Source organism: Podarcis vaucheri, assembly GCF_965113315.1.
Source record: "Podarcis vaucheri genome assembly, chromosome: 13".
In the NCBI taxonomy this organism is placed as follows: Eukaryota; Metazoa; Chordata; class Lepidosauria; order Squamata; family Lacertidae; genus Podarcis; species Podarcis vaucheri.
The window spans coordinates 28,190,940-28,216,713 of NC_138751.1; the positions used below are offsets into that span (position 1 = coordinate 28,190,940).

At 49.1% G+C, this 25,774-nt stretch overlaps 2 protein-coding genes and 1 long non-coding RNA gene across 6 annotated transcripts in view; 2 read left to right on the forward strand and 1 right to left on the reverse strand.

Annotated features, from left to right (window-relative positions):
* Positions 1-20,263, forward strand: HROB (homologous recombination factor with OB-fold). 3 transcript variants are annotated; one of them, XM_082194260.1, is made up of 10 exons: positions 1-228; positions 1,022-1,072; positions 1,310-2,425; positions 10,840-10,923; positions 11,940-12,080; positions 13,033-13,141; positions 14,687-14,772; positions 15,728-15,877; positions 17,419-17,662; positions 18,930-20,263. In XM_082194260.1, exons 1-10 carry the CDS (start codon positions 226-228, stop codon positions 19,001-19,003), a joined length of 2,058 nt encoding a protein of 685 aa, XP_082050386.1. In that variant the 5' UTR covers positions 1-225; the 3' UTR covers positions 19,004-20,263. The 3 variants fall into 3 exon arrangements, with proteins under 3 accessions (XP_082050386.1, XP_082050387.1, XP_082050385.1); XM_082194261.1 differs by having other exon boundaries at positions 14-111; positions 17,443-17,662; XM_082194259.1 differs by having other exon boundaries at positions 15-111.
* The window catches only part of LOC309515943, a 19,231-nt gene continuing 5,558 nt past the window's right edge, over positions 12,102-25,774 (reverse strand). Inside the window, exons 3-5 of the long non-coding RNA XR_014212733.1 lie at positions 14,659-14,718; positions 12,792-12,854; positions 12,102-12,181 (exon numbers count right to left, since the gene is read on the reverse strand). This is a non-coding gene — a long non-coding RNA (uncharacterized lncRNA). The remainder of the gene's footprint in view (positions 12,182-12,791; positions 12,855-14,658; positions 14,719-25,774) is intronic.
* The window catches only part of ASB16 (ankyrin repeat and SOCS box containing 16), a 7,370-nt gene continuing 3,888 nt past the window's right edge, over positions 22,293-25,774 (forward strand). Inside the window, exons 1-3 of one of the 2 annotated variants that reach the window (XM_082194263.1) lie at positions 22,293-22,738; positions 23,787-24,054; positions 25,149-25,641. In XM_082194263.1, coding sequence (XP_082050389.1) covers positions 22,423-22,738; positions 23,787-24,054; positions 25,149-25,641 — 1,077 coding nt within the window. In that variant the 5' untranslated portion in view covers positions 22,293-22,422. The remainder of the gene's footprint in view (positions 22,739-23,786; positions 24,055-25,148; positions 25,642-25,774) is intronic. The other variant, XM_082194262.1, reaches the window with a different exon arrangement.

A 25,774-nucleotide genomic window follows, 5' to 3' on the forward strand; every position in this document is an offset into this window, starting at 1 on the left:
GCCCTTTTGTGGGCGAAGAGAGAGGGAGCTATTGCGCAGGTGCAATGAAGAAGGGCGGGGGCGGGGGGCGGCTCGTCATCTTTGAGGCGGCCAGTTCGAATGCAGAGCTCGGTGAGCGGAGGTGCGGGCCTGGATGCTGGACTTCCCTCTCTCGCTGCATCCCTGCGTCGTCCTTGTTTCTTCACACCGTATTAACCCTGGAGTTTTGGTTCTTCTGCCTCCACGATGGTAATAGAGGGGCAGGAGGGACTGGGGAGGAGGGCAGTCCAGAGGGAGGACAAATGCCTTATAAAAACATAGCCACAGCCCGTGCAGCAGGACTGTAGCCCGTGACATTGTAGCCCATAATAAGGGGGTTGGCCTGTAAAGGGCCACAGGACTCTCTTGTGTTTGCTGCAGCAGACTGACGAGGCTATTACACTCCCCCCAAACCCCGGGAAACATTGTTTTTAACACAATGCAATATATAGTAATAAAAAACGTTAAAGTTATCAGGCAGTCTTTTGAATATCTCAGAACTCTTTTGGGTGGAAGACGATCAGGTTAAAAAAAAGGGCAAGCCTGTTATGTACAGTGGTACCTCAGGTTAAGTACTTAATTCGTTCCGGAGGTCTGTACTTAACCTGAAACTGTACTTAACCTGAAGCACCATTTTAGCTAATGGGGCCTCCTGCAGCTGCCACACCACTGGAGCACGATTTCTGTTCTCATCCTGAAGCAAATTTCTTAACCCGAGGTAATATTTCTGGGTTAGCAGAGTCTGTAACCTGAAGCGTATGTAACCCGAGGTACCACTGTATTTATTTGTTTAGAATGCTTGGATTTTCCTTTTTTCAGCCCAAAGAGACACTTAAAGTGGTGTACCAAAACAACAACAACAAAACTCCCAAATCCCACTCAGACTTGTGCTGGAACAAAAACTGCATGTAGCTAGAATAATTCAGGTAGTATAAGTTCAGGTAGTATAGAATAATTTTTAAAAAGTTATTATTTCTCTCTCCCCCCCGCCCCCTCCCAACAGGCCTGTGGTCTACAGAAGCTGTTTGCTGTGGAGGCAGACTTTGAAGATGAGGTAAGAGAATATTTGTGCATCTGGGTGTGGTGGAGAGGTCAAAGGTTTCTACTTATTGGTTGAAGTGTACTTTGGATGACTTCAGATGGACCTGTGATGGAAGAACTCTGTTGGCCAAATGGCAAACAAAAGATACCTTTAAGCCAACCATGGGCTCTCAGGCTCAGAATGGTCACGTAGTACAAAGCTGAGGGATGGCACCTCATGACAACTATTCTATTTCTCTGTTCTTGGTAGGATTTTCTGTCAGCTGTGAATGATGTCGAGAAGCAAGCCCTGGATCCACCTACAGATAGCTCAAGATGTCTTAGACCCCTCTCAACTGGGTTGAGAGCCCCCAGCACCACCATTCCGGTCTCTGAGGGGCCAAGGGTGACCATGTCCCCAGTCTTGCAGGTGCAAAACTGCTCCAGACTAAGGTTTGGAGAAGGTAATGTCAAAAGCAACCAGAAGACTCCTCTGGCGACCAGCTTCACAGTTCAGAAGAACCTGGCACCCACTGCAACTGAATGTAAATCGAGCGGCACTTCAGGCACAAGGTTCAGGTTCGTGAAGCAGCCTCCAGCTAAGACCCCCACTGGGGGTGCCCCCTGCGATGAGGAAATTGACAATGAGCTTGTATTGGCTGCGTGCATGGATCTGGAAGAGTCTGATACACAGTCATATCCGGGATCCTTCAGGTCCAACTGTGCGTCCTGGGAGCAAATGCGAGATAATAGTGTAGCAACAGCGAAGAAGCCACGAGTGGTAGATTTGCTGGCATTGACTGACTCTTTTGGGTCAGAGACCTCACAGTTGCAAAGGACTTGGAAACAACCCGTGGTAGATGTCATCAGCCATCTCCAGCCGGCAGAGACTTCTCCGAAGTTGCCTTTGAGGCCTCCTGCTGTAGACTCTTCCTTGTCTCAGTCTCGCCTAGGGTTGAGTAGCAGCACATGTGCCCTTTCAAACTCCAGCTGCCAGGTGCTCAGGCCTTTCCAGGCATCTCTGCAAAAACCCACTGCTGCATCCAACAGCCCATGCTTGCCTCTGGTTAGACCCTGCTCTTCTTTTCAGTCAGCAAGTACCCCAACAAGGCTGCACAAACCATGGATGCCCAATCAGAGCTGCTCTGTGTCCAGAACGGCCAGTTGTGGTGCTCAGCTGCTTTCTGCATATGGTCCCCCAGCAACCTCTATGGAGACTTCACCTGCCAACCCTAAAGCTCCCGGAAACCTCCAGTCACCTGTGGTCACCAATCACCTTGTCCGTTTGGTCACAGCAGCCAACAAGATGCCAGAGCCAGTGACCCAAGTTCCTTTACGGGCTAAGATGCGGCGCTTCCCAGGACCTGCTGGCATTCTGCCACATCAAGTAAGAGGACCAGCATGATAATAGGGCAATCTTTATGTTGGGGATGGGAAGTGTATGGCTGTCCAGATAGTAACTACAGCTACCTTTGGCTCTAACCATTGGCCACGTTGCCAGGGGCTGAGGGGAGGTGCAGTTCACAGCATCTGGAGAGTCACAGGTTAGCCACCCCTGCTGTATGTGAGGATACTTTGGAAGTACCATACTTTTCAATGTATAAGACTAGGTTTTTTACTCTAAAATAGTGTTTAAACCACAGAGCCTAGGGCTTGCCGATCAGAAGGTCGGCTATTCGAATCCCCACAGCGGGGTGAGCTCCTGTTGCTCAGTCCCTGTTCCTGCCAACCTAGCACGTCAAAGTGCAAGTAGATAAATAGGTACCGCTCTGGCGGGAAGGTAAATGGCGTTTCTGTGTGCTGCTCTGGTTCACCAGAAGAGGCTTAGTCATGCTGGCCACATGGTCCAGAAGCTGTACGCCGGCTCCCTCGGCCAGTAAAGCGATTTGAGCACCGCAACCCCAGAGCCTTCCGTGACTGGGCCTAACGGCTAGGGGTCCCTTTACCTTAATGTTTAAAAACAGGGGTCGTCTTATACACAGGGGTCATTTCCCCCCATTTTCATAAATTTGAGTCCCCCAAAATAGGGGGCGTGTTATACACGGGGGAGTGTTATACACAGAAAAATACAGTATATGTGTTGTCAGAGCTGCCACCCAGTCCCAGCTCACATAGGACCAAGTCCGCCAGCGTTCACTTTATAAGAGTCTTTATTAAGTTACAGGTTTCATTTCCGAACTGCAGCGTGCAGCTCTACACCTTCTGCCCTAGGTCGGCGAAGACCCGTCTGAGTCCCCGCCTCTTGCACACCAGCTTAATACCCTAGCCTTGCTCCACCTCCTTCGCCTCTCCCTACGTCTCTGGGTCCTTCTGCCCCCCTGGGCCTCCTCCCTTCTACTCTCCTCTGACGCTGACCCCCCTGATCCTTCTGCCTCCTTGCGGCGGGCTTTGGGACCTGGCTCACTCTCCGGGCTGCTTACTGCTCCAGCTTCCGTTGCATTTGAACTTGGCGCGCGCGCCCAACTCTCTACTTTCCTCTTAACCGTTGCCTCGCTCTCTGAGGAGGGCGTGACCACCCCTGACTCGTGCCCTCCCTCCTGCTGACAGCCTCCGGAACCCGATGCCTGGCTACCTTCCTCCCTGCTGCTCTCAGTCTTGAGCGTGGGTCCCGACTTCCAGCTGCTACTCTCTGAATCTCCTCTGTTCCCTTCCTCCTGGGGTGTCCCCCCGGATCCCCCCCTTGCTCTGCTCACTGGGGCTCCCTTTTGGGAGTCCTCTGACTCACTGCTTAGGCTTGGAGATCTCGGGTCGTCATCATCACTCATTTTCCCTTCGGATTCCTCCCCCTCGCTCTCTGCTTCCTCCCTTCTCTGCGTCTCTGCTCCTGAACCCCTGACATCCATCCCCCCCTCGAAGCCCCCCCTTCCCCCCTCCCCGCTTTCAGGTGTGGGTGCTGGGTGCTCCATCATCACGGGAGGGAATGCCGGATACAGTTCGCTCCCCGTGGTTGGCCGCCAACTGAAGACCTCCGAGTCTTCCTCCTCGCGGTCGCCGACGTTGACCTGTTCCGCTTCCATCTCTGTACCGCCGTGCTCGAACCCAAGGTCCTCCCCGAACACGTCCATGTCAGTCTCTGCGTCGGTCGCTCGACCTGGCATCTCCAGCCACTTCCGGCGCCATTGCTCCTCCGGTCGATCGTCCCACCAATACGAGGTGTCTGACGCCGAACCCGCCGGCGATCCTTCTGGGGAACGGGTGCTCAGTGCGGGTTCCCCGTCCGAGTCGAAGCCATGGAACGTGCTGGAAGAAAGTGTGGGCGTGAACAGCCAGTCGTCGAAGAAGCTCGCTGGCATGGGTCTGTGTGGGAAAAGGGCATGAAACTCGTCCTTGAGCAGGGGTTCCTCCAAAGCGTAGTCTGGCACCCAGCTATTGGTGCTGGCCCGGGTGCCCTCTCTGGCTAGGAGGTATTCGACTCCCTCTTCCCCCCATCTGGAGTCCAAAATCTCCGTGACCTCGTTGATGGGGTCTTGCTGCGTCACCCCTCGCGTCTCCGTCCGCTCCCGGAACGGACTCGGTGCCGTCCCTGGCTCCTGGAATCTGTGAGGTGCCTTGTAGGGAGTGAGCACCGACCTGTGGAACACCGGATGCATTCTGGAACCCTCCGGCAGCGCCAGTCGGAAGGCTACCGGGTTGATCTGTGCTTCGACTTGGTACGGACCAATTTGCTTGTGCCCCAACTTCTTCTTGGCTAGTGACCTGGTCGGCACTGCGTGGGCTGCCAACCAGACCCAGTCTCCCACTTGGATCTCTTCGCCAACCCGCCTGTGCTTGTCAGCTTGCACCTTGTAGGCGTGCTTAGCTAGCTCCAGCTGCCGTCTGAGTTGATCGTGTACTGCCTGCAACTCTGACGCGAACGCGTCCGCCGTCTGTGGTTCTCCGTCCCCCACTCTCTCCCGTCCCGGGAAGGTTCTGGGATTCCTCCCATTGTTGGCGAAGAACGGCGTCACCCCTGTGGACACGTGCTTCGTGTTGTTGTAAGCGAACTCGGCGAGCGGCAGGTAATCCACCCAGGTCGCAGGTTGTTGATTGGCATAGCATCTCAGGTACTGCTGCATGATGGCATTGACCCTCTCTGCTTGCCCGTTGGTCTGCGGGTGTCTTGCTGATGCCAGATCGACCTTGACATTTAGAAAACTCATCAGCTTCTGCCAGAAATTCGAGACGAACTGGCGCCCGCGGTCGGACAGGATAGACCGCGGCAGACCATGCACTTTGAACACGTGATCTATGAACAGTTTGGCGGTTTGTTCCGCCGTGGCCACCTTCGCACACGGAATGAAATGTGCCATCTTGGTGAACAAGTCCACCACCACTAGTACAGCTGTCTTGCCGCTCGAGCTGGGTAGATCCGTAACAAAGTCCAGGGCCACCCTCTCCCACGGTTCCAACGGCGTTTGCAGCGGTTCCAGCAGTCCCGCCGGTGGTTTGTGCACCGGTTTGGCCCTCTGGCAGGTGTCGCACCTCGCAACGTAGTCCGCGACTTCCCCTCTCAGTCTGGGCCACCAAAAGTCCCTTGCGACTAATTCCACCGTTTTTTCCGTGCCAAAGTGCCCGGCCGTGGGTGCGTCGTGCAGCTGCTGCAGTACCCTGGCGCGAAGTTCGTCTCCCGGCACGTAGATGGCCCCTTTACGTAAGAGCAAGCCGTCTCGTATCTGGAACTCGTCGCCCCTCGCCGTGCCCTTGTGCACCTCTGCCATCTTCGCCTGCGCGAAGGAGTCGTCCTGCAACGCCCGCCGCACCGCATCCAGGTCTACTGTGGCTGAAGCGCACGCCCACGCTGTTGGCGCGAAGATGTGCATGGCTGCCGCTGGCGTCGCCTCTTCGAGGTATTGCGGTTTGCGGGACAGTGCATCCGCCATTACGTTGGTGTCGCCTGGGACGTACTCTATTCGGAAATTGAAGTCAGCAAAGAACTCCGCCCAACGTATCTGCCTCTGGTTCAGGAACTGAGCCGTGCGCCAGTGCTCCAGATTCTTGTGATCCGTGCAGACCTGCACCGTGTGCTTGGCGCCGATCAGGAAGTGCCTCCACGCCTTGAAAGCTGCATGAATGGCCAGCAACTCCCTGTCCCAGATGGTGTAGTTCTGCTCCGACTTGCTGAGCTTTCTGGAGTAGAACGCTCCCGGCCTCCAGACCCCCTGTGGGTCCCTTTGCAGCAGGACAGCTCCCACTGCTCTATCGGACGCGTCTGTCTCTACCCGCATCGGTCTGCTGGGGTCGATATGCAGCAGTTGCTCTTCCGACGCGAAGAGACGCTTGAGTGCCTGAAAGGACTGCTCCGCCTGCTCCGTCCAGATGAATTTCTTTTTCTTGGAGCTTAGCGTGTCCGTAATGGCCGCCGTCTGCATCGCGAACCCCTTGATAAACTTGCGATAGAAGTTGGCGAAGCCGACAAACCGCTGGACCTCCTTCCGGTTGCGCGGGCTCTTCCAATCCAACACCGCACGAACCTTGGCGCTGTCCATGGCCAGCCCCTTGTCCGACAACTTGTAACCCAAGAAATCCACCTCCGTCGTGTCGAACTGGCACTTCTCCAGTTTGGCGTACAGTCTATGCTGCTGCAGCCTCTTCAGCACCTCCCGAACATCTTGGTCATGGGCTTGCTGCGATTCGGAGAATATCAGGATGTCATCCAGAAAGCAGACGCACTTCTTGTAAAGGAGTCCCGCCAACACATGATGCATGAAAGCTTGGAAACAGTGAGAACCGTTTTGCAATCCAAACGGCATCACTCTGTATTCGTAGGTGCCCAGAGGCGTGAACATGGCTGTCTTCCACTCATCGCCCTCCCTCATGCGGATGAGATTGTACGCACCTCGCAGGTCCAACTTGGTGAACACGCGTCCCTTGCGCACCGTCGCTAGTAGGTCGTCAATCCTGGGCATGGGGAAATCAGAAGGCTTGGTCATCTTGTTTAAGAGGCGAAAATCCACCACCAGTCTTTTTTGGGGCGTGTCTTTCTTCTTCACGAAGAAAACAGGACTGCCCCCTACTGCCCTGGACTCCCGGATGAAACCGCGCTGCAAATTGTGATCTATGAACTGTTTGAGTTCCTGTAATTCGTCCTCAGACATGGAATACAGCTTCCCTTTCGGCAGCGTCGCCCCTGGTAGGAGGTCAATCTTGCAGTCATATTGCCTGTGCGGTGGTAGCTTGTCAGCCTCTTTCTCGCAGAAGACCTCCAGAAAGTCTGCGTATTTGTGGGGGACTGCTTGCAACGTTCCCAACTGCAGTTGTGATTCCTCCTCCTCTCCCTCCTGTCTGGGCAGGATGCAGTGTTCTGCGCAATAAGAGGAGCCGAAGATCAGCTGTCTCTGGTACCAAGCCAGTGTCGGACTGTGCCTGTCCAGCCAACTCATGCCCAACACAATGGGCGTGTCCGACAGTTGGGTGACATTAAAACTGAGGACTTCCCTGTGGTTGCCAAGGCGCATCACCATCGGTGGCGTTTGCTTCACCACCTGCCCCCCTAGCAACTCTCTGCCATCCACTGTGACGACTTGCAGGGGCAGAGTGGCAGGCAGTAGCTGTATAGCGTGCTGCTCCACAAAATCCTGCGCTATAAAGTCTGCGTTGCTTCCAGAATCCACAGAAAGCGGCACTTCGATAGTGACGCCATCGGGTAGCTGGAGAGATGCTGTGAGCTGCACTACTGGTTTGGGTGGGAGGGGGTCCGTGGGTTGCAAGATCGCTGGGGACTGCTTCACTGATGCGTCTGGCTGGGCCCCAGTGCCTCTGTCTCCAGCCAGACATCGTCGTTTCCCTGCTGTGGTTCTCCTTGCTGCGTTGCTGCAGTCACCATTGCTGAGGCTGCAGTGTGCTTGTGGAGCCTCCGGGGACACTCTTTCGCCAAATGGCCTGGATCCTCGCAGATGTAACACTTCCTGTTCCCTCTAGGAGGCTTCGCTTTCACTGCTGTCGGTGCTTGGGCTCTGGCTGCTGACTGAGCCCTTGCACCTCCAACCTCCATCGGTTCCCCTCCCCCTCCAGGCGGAGGTGTGGATTGCGCACGCGCTGCTTCTCTTGGAACGAAAGAGAAACTTCTCGCTGCTTCGCGCCCTCCACGTCCTTCATCTCTGCACCATGGACGTTCTTCCAGCCTCACCCCCACAGTCAGCGCCCTTTGGACCACCTCCTGCGTGCTTCGGGGCCTCTCCCCCCTTGCAATTTCATCCTTGACCGCAGAGCTTAGACCCTCCCAGAACAGGTCTCTGACAGGGGGCGAATCCCGGTCCCACTCTAAGGCACTGACCAGCGCAAAAAAGCGGGCGTGGTACTGCCGGACGCTTGCCCTCCCTTGTTTTAGTCCATGAATCTCCCGTCGGGCAAGATCCACATCAATAGTAGACAAAAAACACGCATCCATCGCTTTGATAAAGGCATCTGCATTCTGAAGCGCCGGATCTTTATCCCTCCACAAATTGCGTAGCCACGCTTTAGCATCCCCATGCAAATGGGATAGTATGAACCCCACTTTCTCTTCCTCATCTCTAAAGTCTTTTGCCAGCAGTTGCAGTGCGCACATTACGTCTGCTCGAAAATTGGGGTACTGTTGTAAATTCCCATCGAAGTGAGCCACAAGCCCTCCTGCTCTCCGTGCCAACCCAACCCCCTCCGGTCTGGGTCCTGGCTGCCCGTGTTTAACCCATGCTTCAAACCTGGCGTGGAGATCTCTGTAGGCGGCTGCCGCATCCTCCTCCCTCTTCTTGGATGCCAGTACCTCCGCGTTCAATTGGGTAACTGCCTGTTGCAGCGCTGCAACTGTCTCTGCTTCCGTCATCTCTGCTAACCGTCGTGAGCTTGCTCCCAAACACCGATCCCCTCCTCCAGCTGCCTCTCTCTCCGCTGCGAGATATCAGGTGTCCGAAGCTTTTCTGAGACGGGTCTTACTGTCAGAGCTGCCACCCAGTCCCAGCTCACATAGGACCAAGTCCGCCAGCGTTCACTTTATAAGAGTCTTTATTAAGTTACAGGTTTCATTTCCGAACTGCAGCGTGCAGCTCTACACCTTCTGCCCTAGGTCGGCGAAGACCCGTCTGAGTCCCCGCCTCTTGCACACCAGCTTAATACCCTAGCCTTGCTCCACCTCCTTCGCCTCTCCCTACGTCTCTGGGTCCTTCTGCCCCCCTGGGCCTCCTCCCTTCTACTCTCCTCTGACGCTGACCCCCCTGATCCTTCTGCCTCCTTGCGGCGGGCTTTGGGACCTGGCTCACTCTCCGGGCTGCTTACTGCTCCAGCTTCCGTTGCATTTGAACTTGGCGCGCGCGCCCAACTCTCTACTTTCCTCTTAACCGTTGCCTCGCTCTCTGAGGAGGGCGTGACCACCCCTGACTCGTGCCCTCCCTCCTGCTGACAGCCTCCGGAACCCGATGCCTGGCTACCTTCCTCCCTGCTGCTCTCAGTCTTGAGCGTGGGTCCCGACTTCCAGCTGCTACTCTCTGAATCTCCTCTGTTCCCTTCCTCCTGGGGTGTCCCCCCGGATCCCCCCCTTGCTCTGCTCACTGGGGCTCCCTTTTGGGAGTCCTCTGACTCACTGCTTAGGCTTGGAGATCTCGGGTCGTCATCATCACTCATTTTCCCTTCGGATTCCTCCCCCTCGCTCTCTGCTTCCTCCCTTCTCTGCGTCTCTGCTCCTGAACCCCTGACATGTGTGTTGTGAAATATTTCCTTATTTCCTCCACTCCACCCACAGTTGCTATGTCACAAAAGGAGCATAAAAGCTGCCATCCTCCCTAAGTTTTCTCTGCTCCAAAATGGCTGCTATATTGTTATCCTAGTGATGGGGATTACTTATTATCTCCCTATATGGATTCACTGAATGCTTCTTGGGGTGCCTGCAGGTGAAATAACTTTTTTTGCTCTGCTTTGCTGATACAAATGCTCTGTGGTGGCTTAGAAAAACAATGCTAATGAAATTAATAATATAGAAAAAGGATAAAATATTAAATTGAAACCTCAGTTAAATATTTTTGCTGAAATATTCTGCTTCCAAAAATCACTAAAAAGTGACCTCTGACTGGGACTGAAGGGAAATTGAATATAGAAAGAAAACTTGTACATTCTCTCCTGACTTGGGACATAGCTTTGACTCAGGGAGGACAGGAAGTCAAGCTAATAATTTTAGTCTGTGCCAATGGTTTCTATAAATAATAATAATAATAATAATAATAATAATAGTAGTAGTAGTAGTAATAATAATAATAATAATAATAATAATAATAATTTTATTATTTATACCCAGCCCATCTGGCTGGGTTTCCCCAGCCACTATGGGCAGCTCCCAACAGAATATAAAAACATGATAAAATATCAAACATTAAAAACTTCCCTAAACAGGGCTGCCTTCAGATGTCTCCTAAAAGTCAGATGGTTGTTTATTTCCTTGACATCTGATGGTAGGGCATTCCACAGGGTGGTCACTACTACCGAGAAAGCCCTCTGCCTGGTTCCCTGTAACCGCACTTCTCGCAGTGAGGGAGCTGCCAGAAGGCCCTCGGAGCTGGACCTCAGTGTCCGGATAGAACGATGGGGGTGGAGACGCTCCTTCAGGTATACTGGGCCAAGGCCATTTAGGGCTTTAAAGTGTTTAGGTAAGGTTGTGTAACTGCCTTGGGAGCACAGAATTGGGCCCAGACTACCACATTCAGCACTCTGAGAATCTCAGCTTTCATTTTTTAAATGCGGCTGGGTGGGAGGGAGGGATCTACCTACCTTTGGATATCTTACTTTAAGGTGAGTACGTAACTCTGGCAAGAATTTGTGTTCATTAGATTTTCTTCCTTTCCTTGTTCCATAAAATAGCCAGATGGGAAAAACTTGGAAGAGATTCTCATTACAACTCCACAGACACCAACTCATGGGGCTCTAGCGAAGCTGCGGACGGAGGTAATTCATGGTTCTACTCTTCCCTTTCTTAACAGAAGAAGTCACGCTGCAGAGGGGGATTGGAAATTCTGCATTGCCTCTGAGAACCCAGCTGTGATGCTAAGCACACGATTACAAACCCTGTTGGGTGTCTCTTCATTTAATGGGATATGAATTTCATTGGAACCAAACTTCATGGGAATGGGAGATTTAGCCCCTGCCTTTCGCAGTCCTGATGCCAATAAAGAGTTCCTTACCGTGTAACTACTGTATTAATGGTGATGGTCGCTCCCATTGGTGCCACAGGGTGTTGCTAGCCAAGCTGGGGGGGGGGGGGTAACTTTTATCAGGCTCAACCACAGGAAGGGAATGGTTAAACCTCACCCTCCAAACACTGTAGTCCTAGTAAAAATTGGTGTCCTGTACTGGCTATTAATTTTTCTAAAACCCAACTCTGAAGCAGCTGTGCAGAATGACCTTCACAGGAGAAAACTGCAAGTTTCCATCCCTTCTTTGTATTTCAAAAAAGAAAAACTAACTCATCTGTGGAAAATCTTGAAATCTTTAGTCTAATACTTCTAAGCGTCACTTGGTTATTCTTATTGCACAGATAAGGTCAATATTAAGGATGATGAATTGCAGAAACTCACCTCATGAGCCAGAGCAGTCCTGGAAACAACATTTAACAAGAAGGGTTCAGGTAGTTTTAAAAGATGCCTCTGGGCATGTGCTGAGTAACCCAAACCAGCCCTTGCATGTCTTGGACTACAGCAAGTTTTTCATACGTCTGGTCATTCTGCTTCAATAGAGATGTTTCTTCTAACTATACTTTTATATGTTTTAATGTGTGTGAGAGAGAGTGAGGTAGCAAGGAGGAGATTCTGGAGTGAGCAGAGGAAGGAGCATAAGCAATATGGCCTGCACCCAGTAGAGCAAAACAGCTCCCATAAGTAATGTTGTCTCCAAATGACTAAGTGCTTTACCCGAAGGTAAGGTGATAAGTAAGCTTTAACCTGGAATTGCGTGTGCGACTCTAGGAGATGCCTCCTTCCCAGCAGCCAATAGAAGACGAATTTGGAAGAGGCCCTTGGGCTGCCATGAAAACGGAGCTGGGATTGGACGAGAGAGATCCGTCCTGCTTCCTTAGGACATACAGCGTTGTTATGGTGCTTCGTAAGGTAAAGGCTGAGTTTGGTTTTGCAGGTGGGAAAATTCCACTTCACTTGAAGAAGAATCTCTTCATGAAGTGCAAATGCCAAAGATGATAAAATGGTTGGGCCTGGAAGCAAGGAGGTATTGCAATATTACTGGAGCCATGGATAACCTTATCAGTAATCTGGATGGGATATATACTGTGATCCATCTGCAAGGGTACAGTATACATATAAACATATTTTCTAAAGAACATACAGAAGTTCCTCCATAACACCTTGGAAGTGTTGGTGACTAGTATTCACTCTAAATCCAGCCCAGGGAAGGCCAGCATCTGCTCCACACAGCTGGGAATAACTGTCCACACCTCTGGTAGGACCGCTTGCACCAGGTTTGTATGCACTGGTGAACGAAGGTGGGGTAGGGCAATCCGCCCCGGGTGCCATCGGGGGGGGTGCCATTGTGGCTACCCCCAGGACGCTCACTGCACACGCCCCGGGACGTGCACTGCTTGCTGCACACCCCCTTGACACGCACCATGCCCCCGCATGTACTCCAGTGCCAGAGCAGGTAGCTTCGCCACTGAATGAGGCCTAGTCTGGTAAGAAGGTAAACATGGCGGGTTGCTAGGCAACTCCCACATGACTCTCCCTTCTGCCTCTTTTCCTGCTGCGCGTCAAGCAATAAGCGAGGTGCGGGCAGTTGCTTGATGTTCACCTGTCGTCCTCTCCACCAACCTCGAGCCATCAGGAAGCGAACTACAAGGCCTCTTTGGCCAGCTGTCCTTTCACTGTGTGTCACTGTACAACAAAGGGCAGAAAGAAAGCTATATTAGAAGGCCTCTTCCATATCCTTCGCTGCTCTTGCGATCAGGCACCTTTTTCTCAAATCTCAAAAGTTAATACAATCCTGATTCAGATTTGCTACCCTGACTTCCCACAAATAGTGTGTTTCCCTTGCTCGTTCTCTTTCACGCAGGCAGCCCTGAAGCAGCTCCCAAAGAACAAGGTTCCTAACATGGCCGTGATGATTAAGTCAGTAATGCAGACCAACGTTGACGCGGGTGTCGTGTTCAAAGACCCTACTGGTAAGGATGAAAAGAGTTCAGTGTAGTGACTTACTTATTCTGCATGCATTATTGGTGGGGCGTTTTTGCTTTGCCTGTGGTGTCTGGGCAAACCTTGTTTGTTAATGACCACCGTCTGACTCATTTCTGGGTGCTTGAATTGATTCCTACTAAATATGTTACAGTCCTTTAAGCACACTGTGCTACTGGGAATTGTTGCACGGGCTTCCACTAGCCTATCAATAGAGCTTGTATATAGCCCTGAGCAAATCTGTGTGTTTTGCTGACCCCTTGTGTTGATGGTGAAGGATGGAGAGGGAGAGTGCTGCCTTTTCGTTAGATTGAGGGAAAGGGACTGGATAGTTGTGACATGGGGTTTCCCCCAGAAAAACTTATTTGGAGCCAGCAGAGAATTGGACAAATGTTTCAAATTCTTAAGTAAAATGTTTAAGGTGCTTAAACAAAATTTGTGAATAGGTATTGGGAGGGAGAATTGCCTAGACAGGCTGGCTTCTCAAGCCAGAAGTGAAGCAAGAAGAAAGGCAGTGGCTGGAGGGAGTTAGTTTTCAATGGACTGCTCAAATATTGATTAAGCTTTTTACCCTTTGCTATTGGAAATACGTATGTAAAACATATTTGCATTGACCATAACAAAAAAAGAAGACTGGGTAAAAAGCAACTTGCACCGAACAAAAACACAAACAAAACAAAAAAATACAAACACAATTTAATCCTTGGCATTTCCAGTTACAATTGATATTGGCAGTAGTCTTTTTGTTCATTTTTCAGCTTTGACTCCCAATGGTACCCTCTGGCTCTCCAGATGTTGCTGAACTCCCATTCCCATCATCCCTAACCATTGGCCATGCCGGCTGGGGCTGATGGGAGATGTAGTTCAGCAACATCTGGAGGGACAAAGGTTCCTCACCCGATTTAAATCCAACATCTGCAAAGGAATAAGCGGTCCAGCAAATATTGAGGCAAGTTCTCAGTTGAGCTAGTCCCACAAATGCACGTGGAGGTTCCAGACTGACATTTTGGCACCAATTTTTTTGTGGCCCTAGTTTGAAACCTTGGTGCTCTATGCTACCAGGTAATACTAACAGGGCATTAAAAAAAAAGTAGGCCATTTGGGATGGTTTGCTTGTTAACTCTCATGCATAAACATTCACTGCAAGCCTCTCCAGTATAGTTTGTTTTAGTTGCCACTCCCTACACAGCCACATTCTTGACTTCCTAGGATATGTTTTCATTTGACCATCACAAGGAATAAACAAGGAATAAACAGGCAACACTGAAGTTGTCCTTAGAAGTCCCAAGCCTAGGTGGGGCTGATATGTGCATTTGCCTGGGACTAATTGTTCTTTGCTCCAGGTCACTGGCAAATTATGTGGCTGGTGTTGAGTGCTTGGGACCCTTCCTTCGCTGGGCTCTCCCTCCCATCTCTGTGTTCCTGTATAAAGGGCAGTGAGAGCTATTGGTGTGTGACACTCATGTGTTTCTGCTTTGACTTCACTGTATACTTAGTGCTCCTGTACCTGATTGGTTTGGCCTTCTGTCATGCAGGAGAAATGCAGGGCACAATACATCGCCTGTTGCTGGAGGAGAAACAGAGTGAATTTAAGGCTGGTTCAGTGCTTCTGCTAAAGCAGGTACTAGAAAACAAGAAATCAAGGGCTGGGTGAGCTTTCGTTTCCATGCAAAAAAATTATAATGAATAACTGGCATTTAAGACCTTCTGCTACAGGGGATCCAGAGACATTTTTGAGTGATAGTTCTGCTTGTTTGTGCCCCTGCTGGTGCAGTTATCACCTCCAGATTAACACAAGTTAACAAAAACAAGTTACCCCTTCTAGCTTTGTGTCAAATAGAGGCAACCAATGTCAGTTGAAAGCAGAACTGACAAGTCAGGAACCATCTACCAAAGACTGTCCATTGGATGGTGGAATGTTCTTCCTTATACTCCCAGAGAGCTTTCTTTACTATTATTTGGGTGCTCTAAATGAGGTCCATGAGAATATGTAGAAAGGTGTCTTAGAATTCTTTGCCCTAGAGGCTCACCTAGTCCATCTTACTTCTGGAGATTGTATGCGTCACTTTTATTCAGACCTCTTGCATTCTTTAGATGAGCTGGTCCAGGACACCAATTAAATAGTATTATCTCCCTCCTTCTTTTCAGAAGTTGGGTTGTATATTTCATTCTTTGGTTGTGAACTACCCCTTTCCAGCGATGGAAAGTTGTTTTTATTTTTATTATGTTGTTATTATTATTTATTTTTTAAATTTATTTTTTACTCTTTGGGGGAAAAAATCAATAAGAACTAAGGTGCGCCTTTGCTGGAAAAAAAAAATCCCCTCTTCCTGTTCCTTCCTCTTATGTGAGGACAGGATATAGTGCTAAGGGTTAGTATAGCACAGAGAGTCAAGTGTTACTTCATCTAGAAAGACTCTTTCAGCTAACTTTTGGAGAGCAAAGCTTTGGAGGGATAAGTTTGAGCAACTTCAGCCTGCGCAGAGACCATTTAGGAGATGTGCACACAGTGGCACAAAGTATAGTCAATTGTGCCGTGTACCATAGGCAGTATTAATTAACCTTGGGTTTCACAGGTGGGTGTGTTCTCCCCATCGTATCGCAACCACTACCTCAATGTGACACCCAGTAATTTGGTGAAGATATATCCTCCGGGATTCAGCAGTGAGAAGACCCCTCAGTTATGCCGAGAGATTGAGGGAGGAATGCAGATGGAGCCACCACAGGTAAGGAGCAGGCTCTCCTTGGCACAATTGCTAGGATATAGGAGAGGCTGTGTGTACTCTGGATACTTTAAAAAAAAAGTGTATGGAGGCGCTTGTTCTTAATTACTGGGATGTTGCATTTCATTAAGATTGGCAGCCATATACAATGTATTAACTGTTAAAATGTGGGGGCAGGGTGGGACGGGGTGGGACTGGCCCTGCATAGGTCCTTTCCTCTTCCCACACCTAGCAAATTCTGCGTCCTAATTTAACCTGGAAAAATTGCCTAAATTCCTATTTTCCTTAGTTTACATAGGTGAGTTTTGAAACGTATCTTGATGAAGTATTTGCACTGCTCAAGTGCCGATTTCTTTCTCTCTCTCTCACTTTTTAAACTTCATCAGCAAATTCTGTAAAATGGGAATAGCAGCCACTAAGGTAAAATGCATGAGGAAATGCTTGAATGTTAACAAAAAGTTCAAGGTGAAAGGGGGGAGGGAAGCAACAAGAGAGCTCCCTCTTCTCAAACACGCTGTGCTCAGGTCTGTCCAAAGTCAGGATGGATATGGAGAATGAGGAAGCAGCCATTGCTGCCTTGGCTAATTCCTGTGCAGCTAAGGGCCTGCTCTGAGAGAGGAAATTGGAGGAGTAAGGAGGAGGACACTGAGAAACCAGTCTTCTATCAGGTCAGACCACTAGTAATCTAGATGAGACTTAACTACTCTACAGTGACAGGAACTGGCTCCCCAGGGTCGCAGAGACAAATCTTGCCCTGCTTAAAGATGCCAGGGACTGGACCTGAAGCCCTTTTTTACATTTAAAGTATATGCACTGGCACTAAGTTACGCCCCTCAAGGGAATTGGCTTGAGTGAGTTAGACAAGGGATTCCACTACCCCCATCAGTAGATGATCGTTGTGTTCCAGTTATAATCACTATTCATAGAATCGTAGTTGGAAGAGACCCCAAGGGTCATCTAGTCCAACCCCTGCAATGCATACTTCTTCCTTCCCATTCTCTTCCCAAATCACATCTCCCTTCTGAGGTTTAGGCCGAGTCCAATCACTTGGAGAAGTCATACCACTTCACTAGGGGAGCACATGATCTTTTACTGAGAATATCTCTGGCTGAGCCTCTGCCTATACTAGCATCTCAAGTACCAAACTCCATGTTAGATCTCACCTGCTTCAGACCTCAGAGAGCTTTAACTCAGGTGTGGGCAACCTTTGGCCCTCCAGACATTGCTGATCTGCAACTCCCATCATTCCTGTCCATTGGCTTTGCTTGCGAAGGCTGTTGAGAATTGTAGTTCAGCAACATCCCAAAGTCCAAAGGTTCCCTACACCTGTTTTAACTGAGCAGTGCAGACCAGGGTTGGAGTGGTCCTTGAGATGATGTTGGACTCCCAACTCTTACAGGGCTGTGCTAGATTTGTTGGTGTCCTTATAACAAGGCAGCTCCATTTATCCTTTCCTGTAATTGATATCGGGAGCCAATTATGATATGGGACCGTGGCTTGGTGATAAAAGTATGAAGGATGCTAAACTCGAACATTCTCTGCAGCCTCTTGGAAACTTGCAAGTGCAGCCTGCGCCGGAATTCCAGCAGGATCCTCCCACCAACGCCCCCGTTGCCATGACTACAACAGACAACAGGAACAAAGGAGGACATGAGATGGATAAGGACCGCTGTCAGCGAGTATCAGGATTGGATAAAGGGTCATCATCGACATCAATTCCAGGGGTCTCTGGAGCAGGCAAATCAGTTTTGCACTTTCCATCCTCAAAGGCTGAAACAACTGATTTGGGTAAATAGAACTCTTAAGTAGCAATGGACTAATAATGCCTTTCTGTCTCTCTTTTCCCACTGCCTCCTCCAGAACAAGGAAAATAGGATGGGGGAACCTGTGGCTCTCCATTTGTTGTTGGGTTCCCTTCAGTTCCAGCCAGCATGGCCAATGATCTGGAAAGATAACCAGCAAGATGGACTATAGAAAAGTCCTACTGAGCCAGATGCAGCTTACAGGACTAAATGTTGCCAACCTCCCCGCTGCTCCCCAAGCACTTAATGACTCTCAGATCAGCAGATGGCATGCAGAGCCCTGTGTGTAACCATTCAGGGGCCACACATAGAGCACTGCATCCCACCTGCTGATTTGAGAGTGTGCGGCAAAAGTGGATATGTTGTTCAACGATAGAATAAGGTACTTGGCATGCCGGGGACTGAACTTACCTTTTGAAAAACGGGCAAGCTAGCCCCCCTTGTCCGGGGAGAGCTTTGATAAGCAGCATCTGGCAACAGCTTTGAAAGCAGAGAGAGATCGGCCAGGGCTTTTGGTGCTGCCAAGGGGTGAAGCTGCATGCCTCTGTGCTGCTCCTTTGCCCTTCCTCATGACTTCTGCGGTCTACCTGCATTCCTGCCCACTCACCCCGGTTCCTTCCCAGAAAATTCCAAATACTTTGGGAAACCTGAAACATGGAAGCAGGTCAAATGTATGAAACACAGATGCAAAGTAGAAAACGTTTGGCCATGGAAAGAGGTGCTTCCTAGGATATTCACAGCTGAGTAGGGACATAAGCATGTTGGGCCTCGGCTAAAACAACGGTGCTACTGGGCTATATTTGCTTAGAATGCAGGTTGGCAGAGACACTGCATAGATGGGGCCATGTCACCTGAACCAGTGATAATTCTACCCACCCTGGCACTGTTTGCTTTATATATATAATGACAATAATTGATCCCCACCCCACCCAAAAAAAGTGGGAGTGGTGCAGAGATTATCAGAATATGAATTCCTCACTGGTTGTGAAATGTTGTGTTTGCACTCTGTGTCTGAAGCATAGACTGGACTAAGCCCTGACCAGAGCCTTGCTCACTGAGTCTAAATGAGTCTGCAATATTTTCTTTCCTCTCCCTTTATTCTCAGTTGCACAGCTTTCCCACAGGCTGAAGAGAATGGGACAGCCCCTGATCTTTGGAGAATCTTGTGTGCAAATAGGAACCCGTGCATGGGGCGCTGGGGTGATTTAGTTCCTGTTTTGCAGCCTGAATAACTTTTCATGCTTCCTATGCAGATGACCTGGACCAGCTTCTTGGAGAACTACCTGATGACTTTTTCTCCAACTTTGATGCCCAAAGCAATCTATGATAGCTCCCTGATGCTCAAATAAGAGGACCTGCTGTCATAGAAGCATGGCTATTGTCCTGAGCCCTGCACAGACTTTTTTGCCCAGTGAGGCTGACTCCCTTGCACATATCTTTGAGATTTTTGCCTTCAGCATCTTTATCAACATTGGTTGTGATTGGAGGAAAGAAGCTCCTTCATAAGGCAGATAACAAATCTGATGGAATTGGACAGAAACGGGAGCCCCAGCAGGAATAGCACTGGACATTAAGCTCCTGCTACTAATTTTACTGCAGCCTGCCATTTGTTTAAAGGCACAGCCTTCCAAGCAACAAGATATCTGGCAGTGCACACCCAGCATCACACCTTGTTCCAGACCTACTTCTGCCTGCGTGGGGCGCTTTGCCTGGATGTTTAAACCAGCCAGAACGGTCATTTAGCACATTAAGCAGCTGTCGTTCCCTTCCAATTTGAAACACTATCTCTCCTGATGCCTGCTTCGGTACTCAGTCACAAACCATGTCAGGGGCAACATGCGAATAATCTTGTAAATAACCTTGTAAATAATCTTATGCGGATGGAAGCAGTTAGCAAAATGTGTGAAGTTGACTTTTGCCGATTGAATCTTGCGAAAAACATGTTTGTGAAAGGAAGGTTTTGAGCGTGTTGTATCTTTTTATTTAATCTTTACCTTTTATTCCTTTGCAATTGACATTTTGATTGTGGGTTTTAAAGAGAGTGTGTGCATAATATGTTTTATACATATTAACTTAGAGATCTGGCTCCAGAAAGGCAAGTAACCTTCTCTGCCAGGTAGCTCATGCCAATTTGAACTCTGGATGTTGTAGCAGCCATTCCTAGTACTGAGGCACTTATATACGCACTGGTTACTTCACACAAGCAGGGATAGGGAGTCTGTGATCTTCCAGTTGTTGGACTCCACTTCCCATCAGCCCCAGCCCTCTTGGCAAATGGTCATTGATTGGCTAATGGACGGAAGCTCTTGGACTGGAGGACCACAAGCCTCCCATCCCCGATACCTCTCAATTTTCAGAGTTGGTGCCGTACACCCATTGCATGATTGCACTTCTCTACATATTGAAGTGAGGAGCATCCCCTGTTCAGGTAGAGCTTCTTGGATACATACAATCACCTCCATATACTACATGGATAATGTGGGTCTGAGATATTGAAGCTGGATAAACCCAGCTTTTCTTGTTTGTCTCCTTGGGAAATTTAGAGCAAAACAGAATGCTGGCAATAAAGAACCAGAAACAGCAAAAATGGAATGCCTTTTTCTTCCCATAAAGTGCTGCAGTCAATGCTGTGGTAGTTTGACCAGTTGCATCAATGTATGTGATCAAATTTCATAAATTTATTCAAATGACAAAAACTGGTGTGTTGGAACTGGTTGTCCACATGCACTTTTTGGAGATGGTCTTGTAAGTGTATAATAAGAAATGTGTGTCATTGCTGCTGTTATCCCCTGCAAGATTAAATGTTTAACTATGCTTATAGAACTATAATATGGTGGCATGCAGAGAACAACTCACTGTCAGATTGGTTGGAGGAAAAAAATACAGCCCCTGGAGCCTTTTTTCAAACAGATAATTCAGTTAATCACAAATAAAAAGGGGAGAAACTATGCATAAAATAGCACATACAGATGGGAAAACGATACGATGGAAGAAAAAAATGTACACTAACTACTGTTTGCGCACAAGCTTCAAGAAAAGCTGACTGAATGTCACCCTATTTATTTTTATTTAAAACACTTAAGATACTGCTAATGATTGTGAATATCAAAAGTGGTGTACAAAAGGTAAAAATGGTGCCATGAATAATAAACGTAAAAGAATACAGCAAAGTGGTTTCTAACTGCTACATCGAAGGCTTTGGTAAACAGGAACATCTTTAGCCAAATGCCAGAAAGAAAGCAGGCGGCAACCATCTCTGACTCTTGGCAAGTCTCCTGGGTATAGGACATTGTCCTCTTTGTGCTCATGTTGGTACCCAGCCAACTCAAACTGGGATAAGGTTTGCAAATCATTAGACCAGTGTTATGGGGCGAGTTCTAGCATTCAAATGCCATATGCTCAGCTGTCCCCATTACACACATGAGAATCTTCATAGGTTGGAGGTAGAGGTTCCAAATAGGCCAGTGCTGGATTTAGGGCGGTGAGGGCAATTCCCACACATGGTGCTGAGCCAAAGGGGGCGCAAAATTGAGAAGATCCATAATTCAGAAGATCTATTTGGGGGCACCAAATTATCAAAGACTGCCTCTGAATTGGCAAGCAGACACTTAAAATCAGGATAGGGAGCTTGTGGCCCTCCAGATTCTAACCAGCATCAGCTAGCATAACCAATGGTTAGAGGTGGGAGTTTTAAACAATAAAAGCTGGATTGCACAGCTAAAGGAAGCAACAAGGAATGAGAGCCGTAGTGGATGGGCAATGAAATTCAGTGAAGTGGCAACATTACGTTCCCATGGTATAAGCAGAAGGCAGGTGGCAATTTGCAAAACAAATCCTTAGATAGCTGACTCCTCATGTCTTTGGCAGCATCTACACTACACATTTAAAGCAGTATTGTGCCACTTTAAACAGCTGTAAAAAGGTGAAGCACCCCTGAGAGTTAAGTCCAGTCACGACTGACTTTGGGGTTGCGGCACTCATCTCGCTTTACTGGCCGAGGGAGCCAACGTTTGTCCACAGACAGTTTTTCTGGGTCATGTGGCCAGCATGACTAAGCTGCTTCTGGCGAAACCAGAGCAGCGCACGGAAATGCCGTTTACCTTCCCACCGGAGCGGTACCTATTTATCTACTTGCACTTTTGATGTGCTTTCGAACTGCTAGGTTGGCAGGAGCTGGGACTGAGCAACGGGAGCTCACCCCGTCACAGGGATTCAAACCGCTGACCTTCTGATCAGCAAGCCCTAGGCTCAGAGGTTTAGACCACAGAGGGTAGAATCCCCCTTTCCAGTGTGTGCTCTGAATTCCCCCCTCCCATATTAATACTTATTTTTCAGACAGCAGACTTTGCTTACAAGATAACTTGGGGGGCTAGGGAGGAAGGCTTAAAAAAACTTGGTGATTGCCATCCTCATTTTGTTCCTTTATCACTGTACTCTTCTCAGCTTTCTTCTACGGATCCACCAACAAGTTAATTGCACGGAGATCCAGAAAGGAAAATTGACACTGCAGAGAGACTGAGAGTATTTTTGCTGTCATGATGACTATTCCTTTCTATTTATAGACACAGCAAAGCTTGGGTGTTCGTCCAATAAACAGATGTGCCCATTGGTGACACCGCGTCGTAACCATACCTTTTAAAATTGCAGCTGGGAGCAGGTGCTCCTTTCCTAAGCAGCTCACAGGTCGGGGGTGGATGAATTAGGCCTGTGTGGGTAAACTTTGGCTGCCTTCTCTCGCGTGCAAGAATGTCGAAGGAAACTTTCACGTTCACTTCTTCCACCCTTCGCTCCCTGCGTCTGCAGCGAGAAATGCTGGAATGGGAAGACCGGCGGAGAGCTGCGTCTCGCCAGTCTGTGAGTCGGAGGTACCAGCCTAGTTTGGGGAGCCTCTCTGCACTCCCCAAACCTGCACGGCACCCACAGTATTGCCGGGATCCTGCTGTTCACAATGCCCTGTACACAGGAGACCTTCCAAGAGTCCGGAGCATTTTTAAGGATGAGTCTACTGCCAACTTGATTGTGGAGACCCTCAGTGAGGAGCTGGTGTGGTCTGCCGAAATGGGTAAGAAGGGGTTGTCCACAGTGGAAAGAAGATCACTTGAATTGGTCACTGGCCTTTTAGATTTTGACTCATTTCTGTGGGGGTGGGAGACTTTTCAAGGCTTGGGTTCTGGCAGGACGACAAGTTGGAGCACAGGAATTTTGGTCCCACTGGGGAAAGATTCAGCATTGGTCTATTTTTAGGATTTCTTTTTAGCTTAGAAGGGTGTGGGGAGACAATTTGGAAAAAGAACATGATAGAGGCATATAAACGAATAACCTACATGCACTCACTGTCTTGAAAACAGTTTCTCTGCCCTTTAAATGCCCAGTAATTTTTTTTAAAAAAAGGAAAAGTGAATAGCCAGAAATGTAGTTGTAATCACAAAAATGTGGCCACTTCAGTAAAAGTGGTTAGTTTGGAATCCCCTTATGAAAAGGGGTATTCTTTGTAAACAGAGCCTTCTGTCACATTGCTTTTATTGCAACATAGATATTTTGACATGGAACCAGTAGCAACTTCGGCAGAAAATGTTTGCTATTTTCTCTCTGCCGTCAACAAGTTGCGACACTTTTAAGAGCAATAGCCTCCAACTTCCTCAGACTTGAGGCCCACGTTAATCCACAACCTGCAACACATTACCCAGATTTAAGTAGTTTCAGGGCAAACAGCAGTATTATTTCATGCTCACTCACTTGCATGGAATTTCTGATCACTAACGGTTGCCCAGGTTAGTGCTTAAATTCAAGAGCTGGTCTACCATGAGGCTATTGCTTTGGGAAAGCTCCCCAGCGGAGAACGATGGAGAAAGTCATACTGTGCTGTTTGCTCTCATCACCAGAGAATCATGGAATTCTGTGCTTTTAAATATTTATTAAGGTATTTGTTTTGCTCATTGGCTATCATGGCTGATAGTTCTATCGTCAGATTTTGTGGCAGCCTAGTTATGCGCTGTGGGAAGGATTTTCTGTTTGTTTTCCCTGAACCTATTGCAAATCCATTTAACTGGCAGTATTAACCTGCCACTTCTCAGTTTCTGATCCTCCTGCCCAATAATCTTCTTCTGCAGGGCTGTGGGTGCTGACCCCCCAGAAGAAGCACACTTCTCCATTGTGCATCACAGCGGCCAGAGGCTACCAGGATTGTGTGAAGCACCTGCTGCTGCAAGGGGCCGAGGTTGATGCTGTCATTGGTGGGAAAGCCGCCATTCACGAAAGCTGTGCCAACCACCGCGCAGAGTGCACCCGCTTGCTCCTGAGCTACAGCACAAACCCCAACCTTCTTTCGGAGGATGGACTGGCCCCTCTGCATCTCTGCACCACTCAGGAGTCTCTGCCGTATGTCTGGGGAATTGGGAAGGGGGGTGTTTTTGTGGATTGAAGTGTTGCAGCAATAAGGCAACAACAGAATAGCGGCAAAGTAATTAGCCAAATAGGACTAACGATTAGCCTCTATTAAACTAACAATTAGCCTTCCTGGTGGACTTGGCAGGGGGCTCCTTAATTCAACTGCAAAAATGCCTTTCTCCCATGCTAAATTAAATGTAGATTGTACTACCTCAATAAATTATGCAGAGCGTGGTGTTAAATATTACAATCCTTGGGCAATTCTGAAGCAAGAACCACCGAGTTTAATCTTGTTTTGCATAATTGCTTTTGTTTATTCTGTTCCCTACTGTTTTCTGGTCCTGCTAGTCATGGGGGTGGAGAGCATGTTTGCAGGTCAGTAGAACCCCAATCACTGGCACCATTCTCCAGCTATGCTTCCTGAGAAAGCTGGGTTCTTCTGTTAATGAAAAGTGTCCAGTTGAGCCGGGGTGAATGTAGCCAATGAACACACCAGGGTGGAAAACCATGGCAGAAGGCACAGATTAGGTTAATACCCAACTCTCCACAACTCTGAAGAGTGCACAGCACATATTTATACAGTCCCGGTACATTGTTACATGTGAAGGACGCGTGATCATGTGCTTCAATAGAATACCTTGCATTCAGTCTTCCTGTTGGTCTTGGAGTTTGATTCCCAGAGTCACTCTCCCAGGCACTACCAAGAAATTTCCAACCATAAGGTCTGTTGCAAGTGGACAACTTGACTTTTGCTTCTAAAAGCACCTTGTGTACAGCTAAATGGGTCATGCTAAGTAGGCCATATCGTTTACAAGCATATCTAACAGGTGGGAGAGAAGCCATTGTTATGGACACACTTAGGCCAAAAGGGTCTCTCTAGCCCCTTCAATTCCAGTTGCAGGGTCATGTCCTATATGGGTCCTGATTCTTTTAAAAAAACACACACACACAAAAACAGAGTAGCAGAAGACTGTGTTCCCTGCTGCTTCCCCAGATAAATATTGTGCAAGCTTCCTGCACCCACCCATGGGTGGGATCGTGTGATGGTTGCCAAATTCCCCACAGCTACTCCCTGTGCTTTCCAGATGTGCCCAGCTGCTCCTGGAGTACGGAGCTCTGGTCAACCAGAATACAAGAGACCACCGTGCTTCCCCATTGCACGTGGCTGCAAAGCACGGCCTGGACGACCACGCGAAGCTCTACCTCTGCTATGGAGCAAATGTTGCCCACAGGAACCGAGAGGGAGAGACGGCCCTCAACGCGGCCTGCGCCAGTGCAGACAGGCCTGAGGAGGCTGGCCGCTACTACCGGGTGGTGAAGCGGCTGCTGGAAGGTGGGGCCGACGTCCGGATAGCTGGCCGGAAGAACCATACGCCCCTGCACAATGCCTGCAGCAACTGCCACATCCGCATTGTGGAGCTTCTGCTGCAGCACGGGGCACAGGTCAACGTTAGAAACTGCGCCGGCTACACACCTGTGGATTGTGCCCTGCAAGCAGTGGAAGATTACCTGGAGGGGCAACCTGAGAGGCTTATAGCCACCTTGCTCGACCATGGTGCTGCTTCTATCAATCCCAAGGTAAGGGTCGCCACCTCTATAAGCTGCTGGCTGTCCTTGGTACTGGGGAACCTTTTTGTACATTCAACCCAACAGGAGGAGAAGGCAGGGCTGGCCACACCATTAAGCAGCTTTGGGGTAGCAAAGAGGTGCT

Coding starts and splice junctions, on each gene's coding strand:
- HROB (XM_082194259.1), top strand. Junction 1,073..1,309: donor AGGCAGACTTTGAAGATGAG/GTAAGAGAATAT, acceptor TGTTCTTGGTAG/GATTTTCTGTCAGCTGTGAA. Junction 17,663..18,929: donor GGCTGAAACAACTGATTTGG/GTAAATAGAACT, acceptor CTTCCTATGCAG/ATGACCTGGACCAGCTTCTT.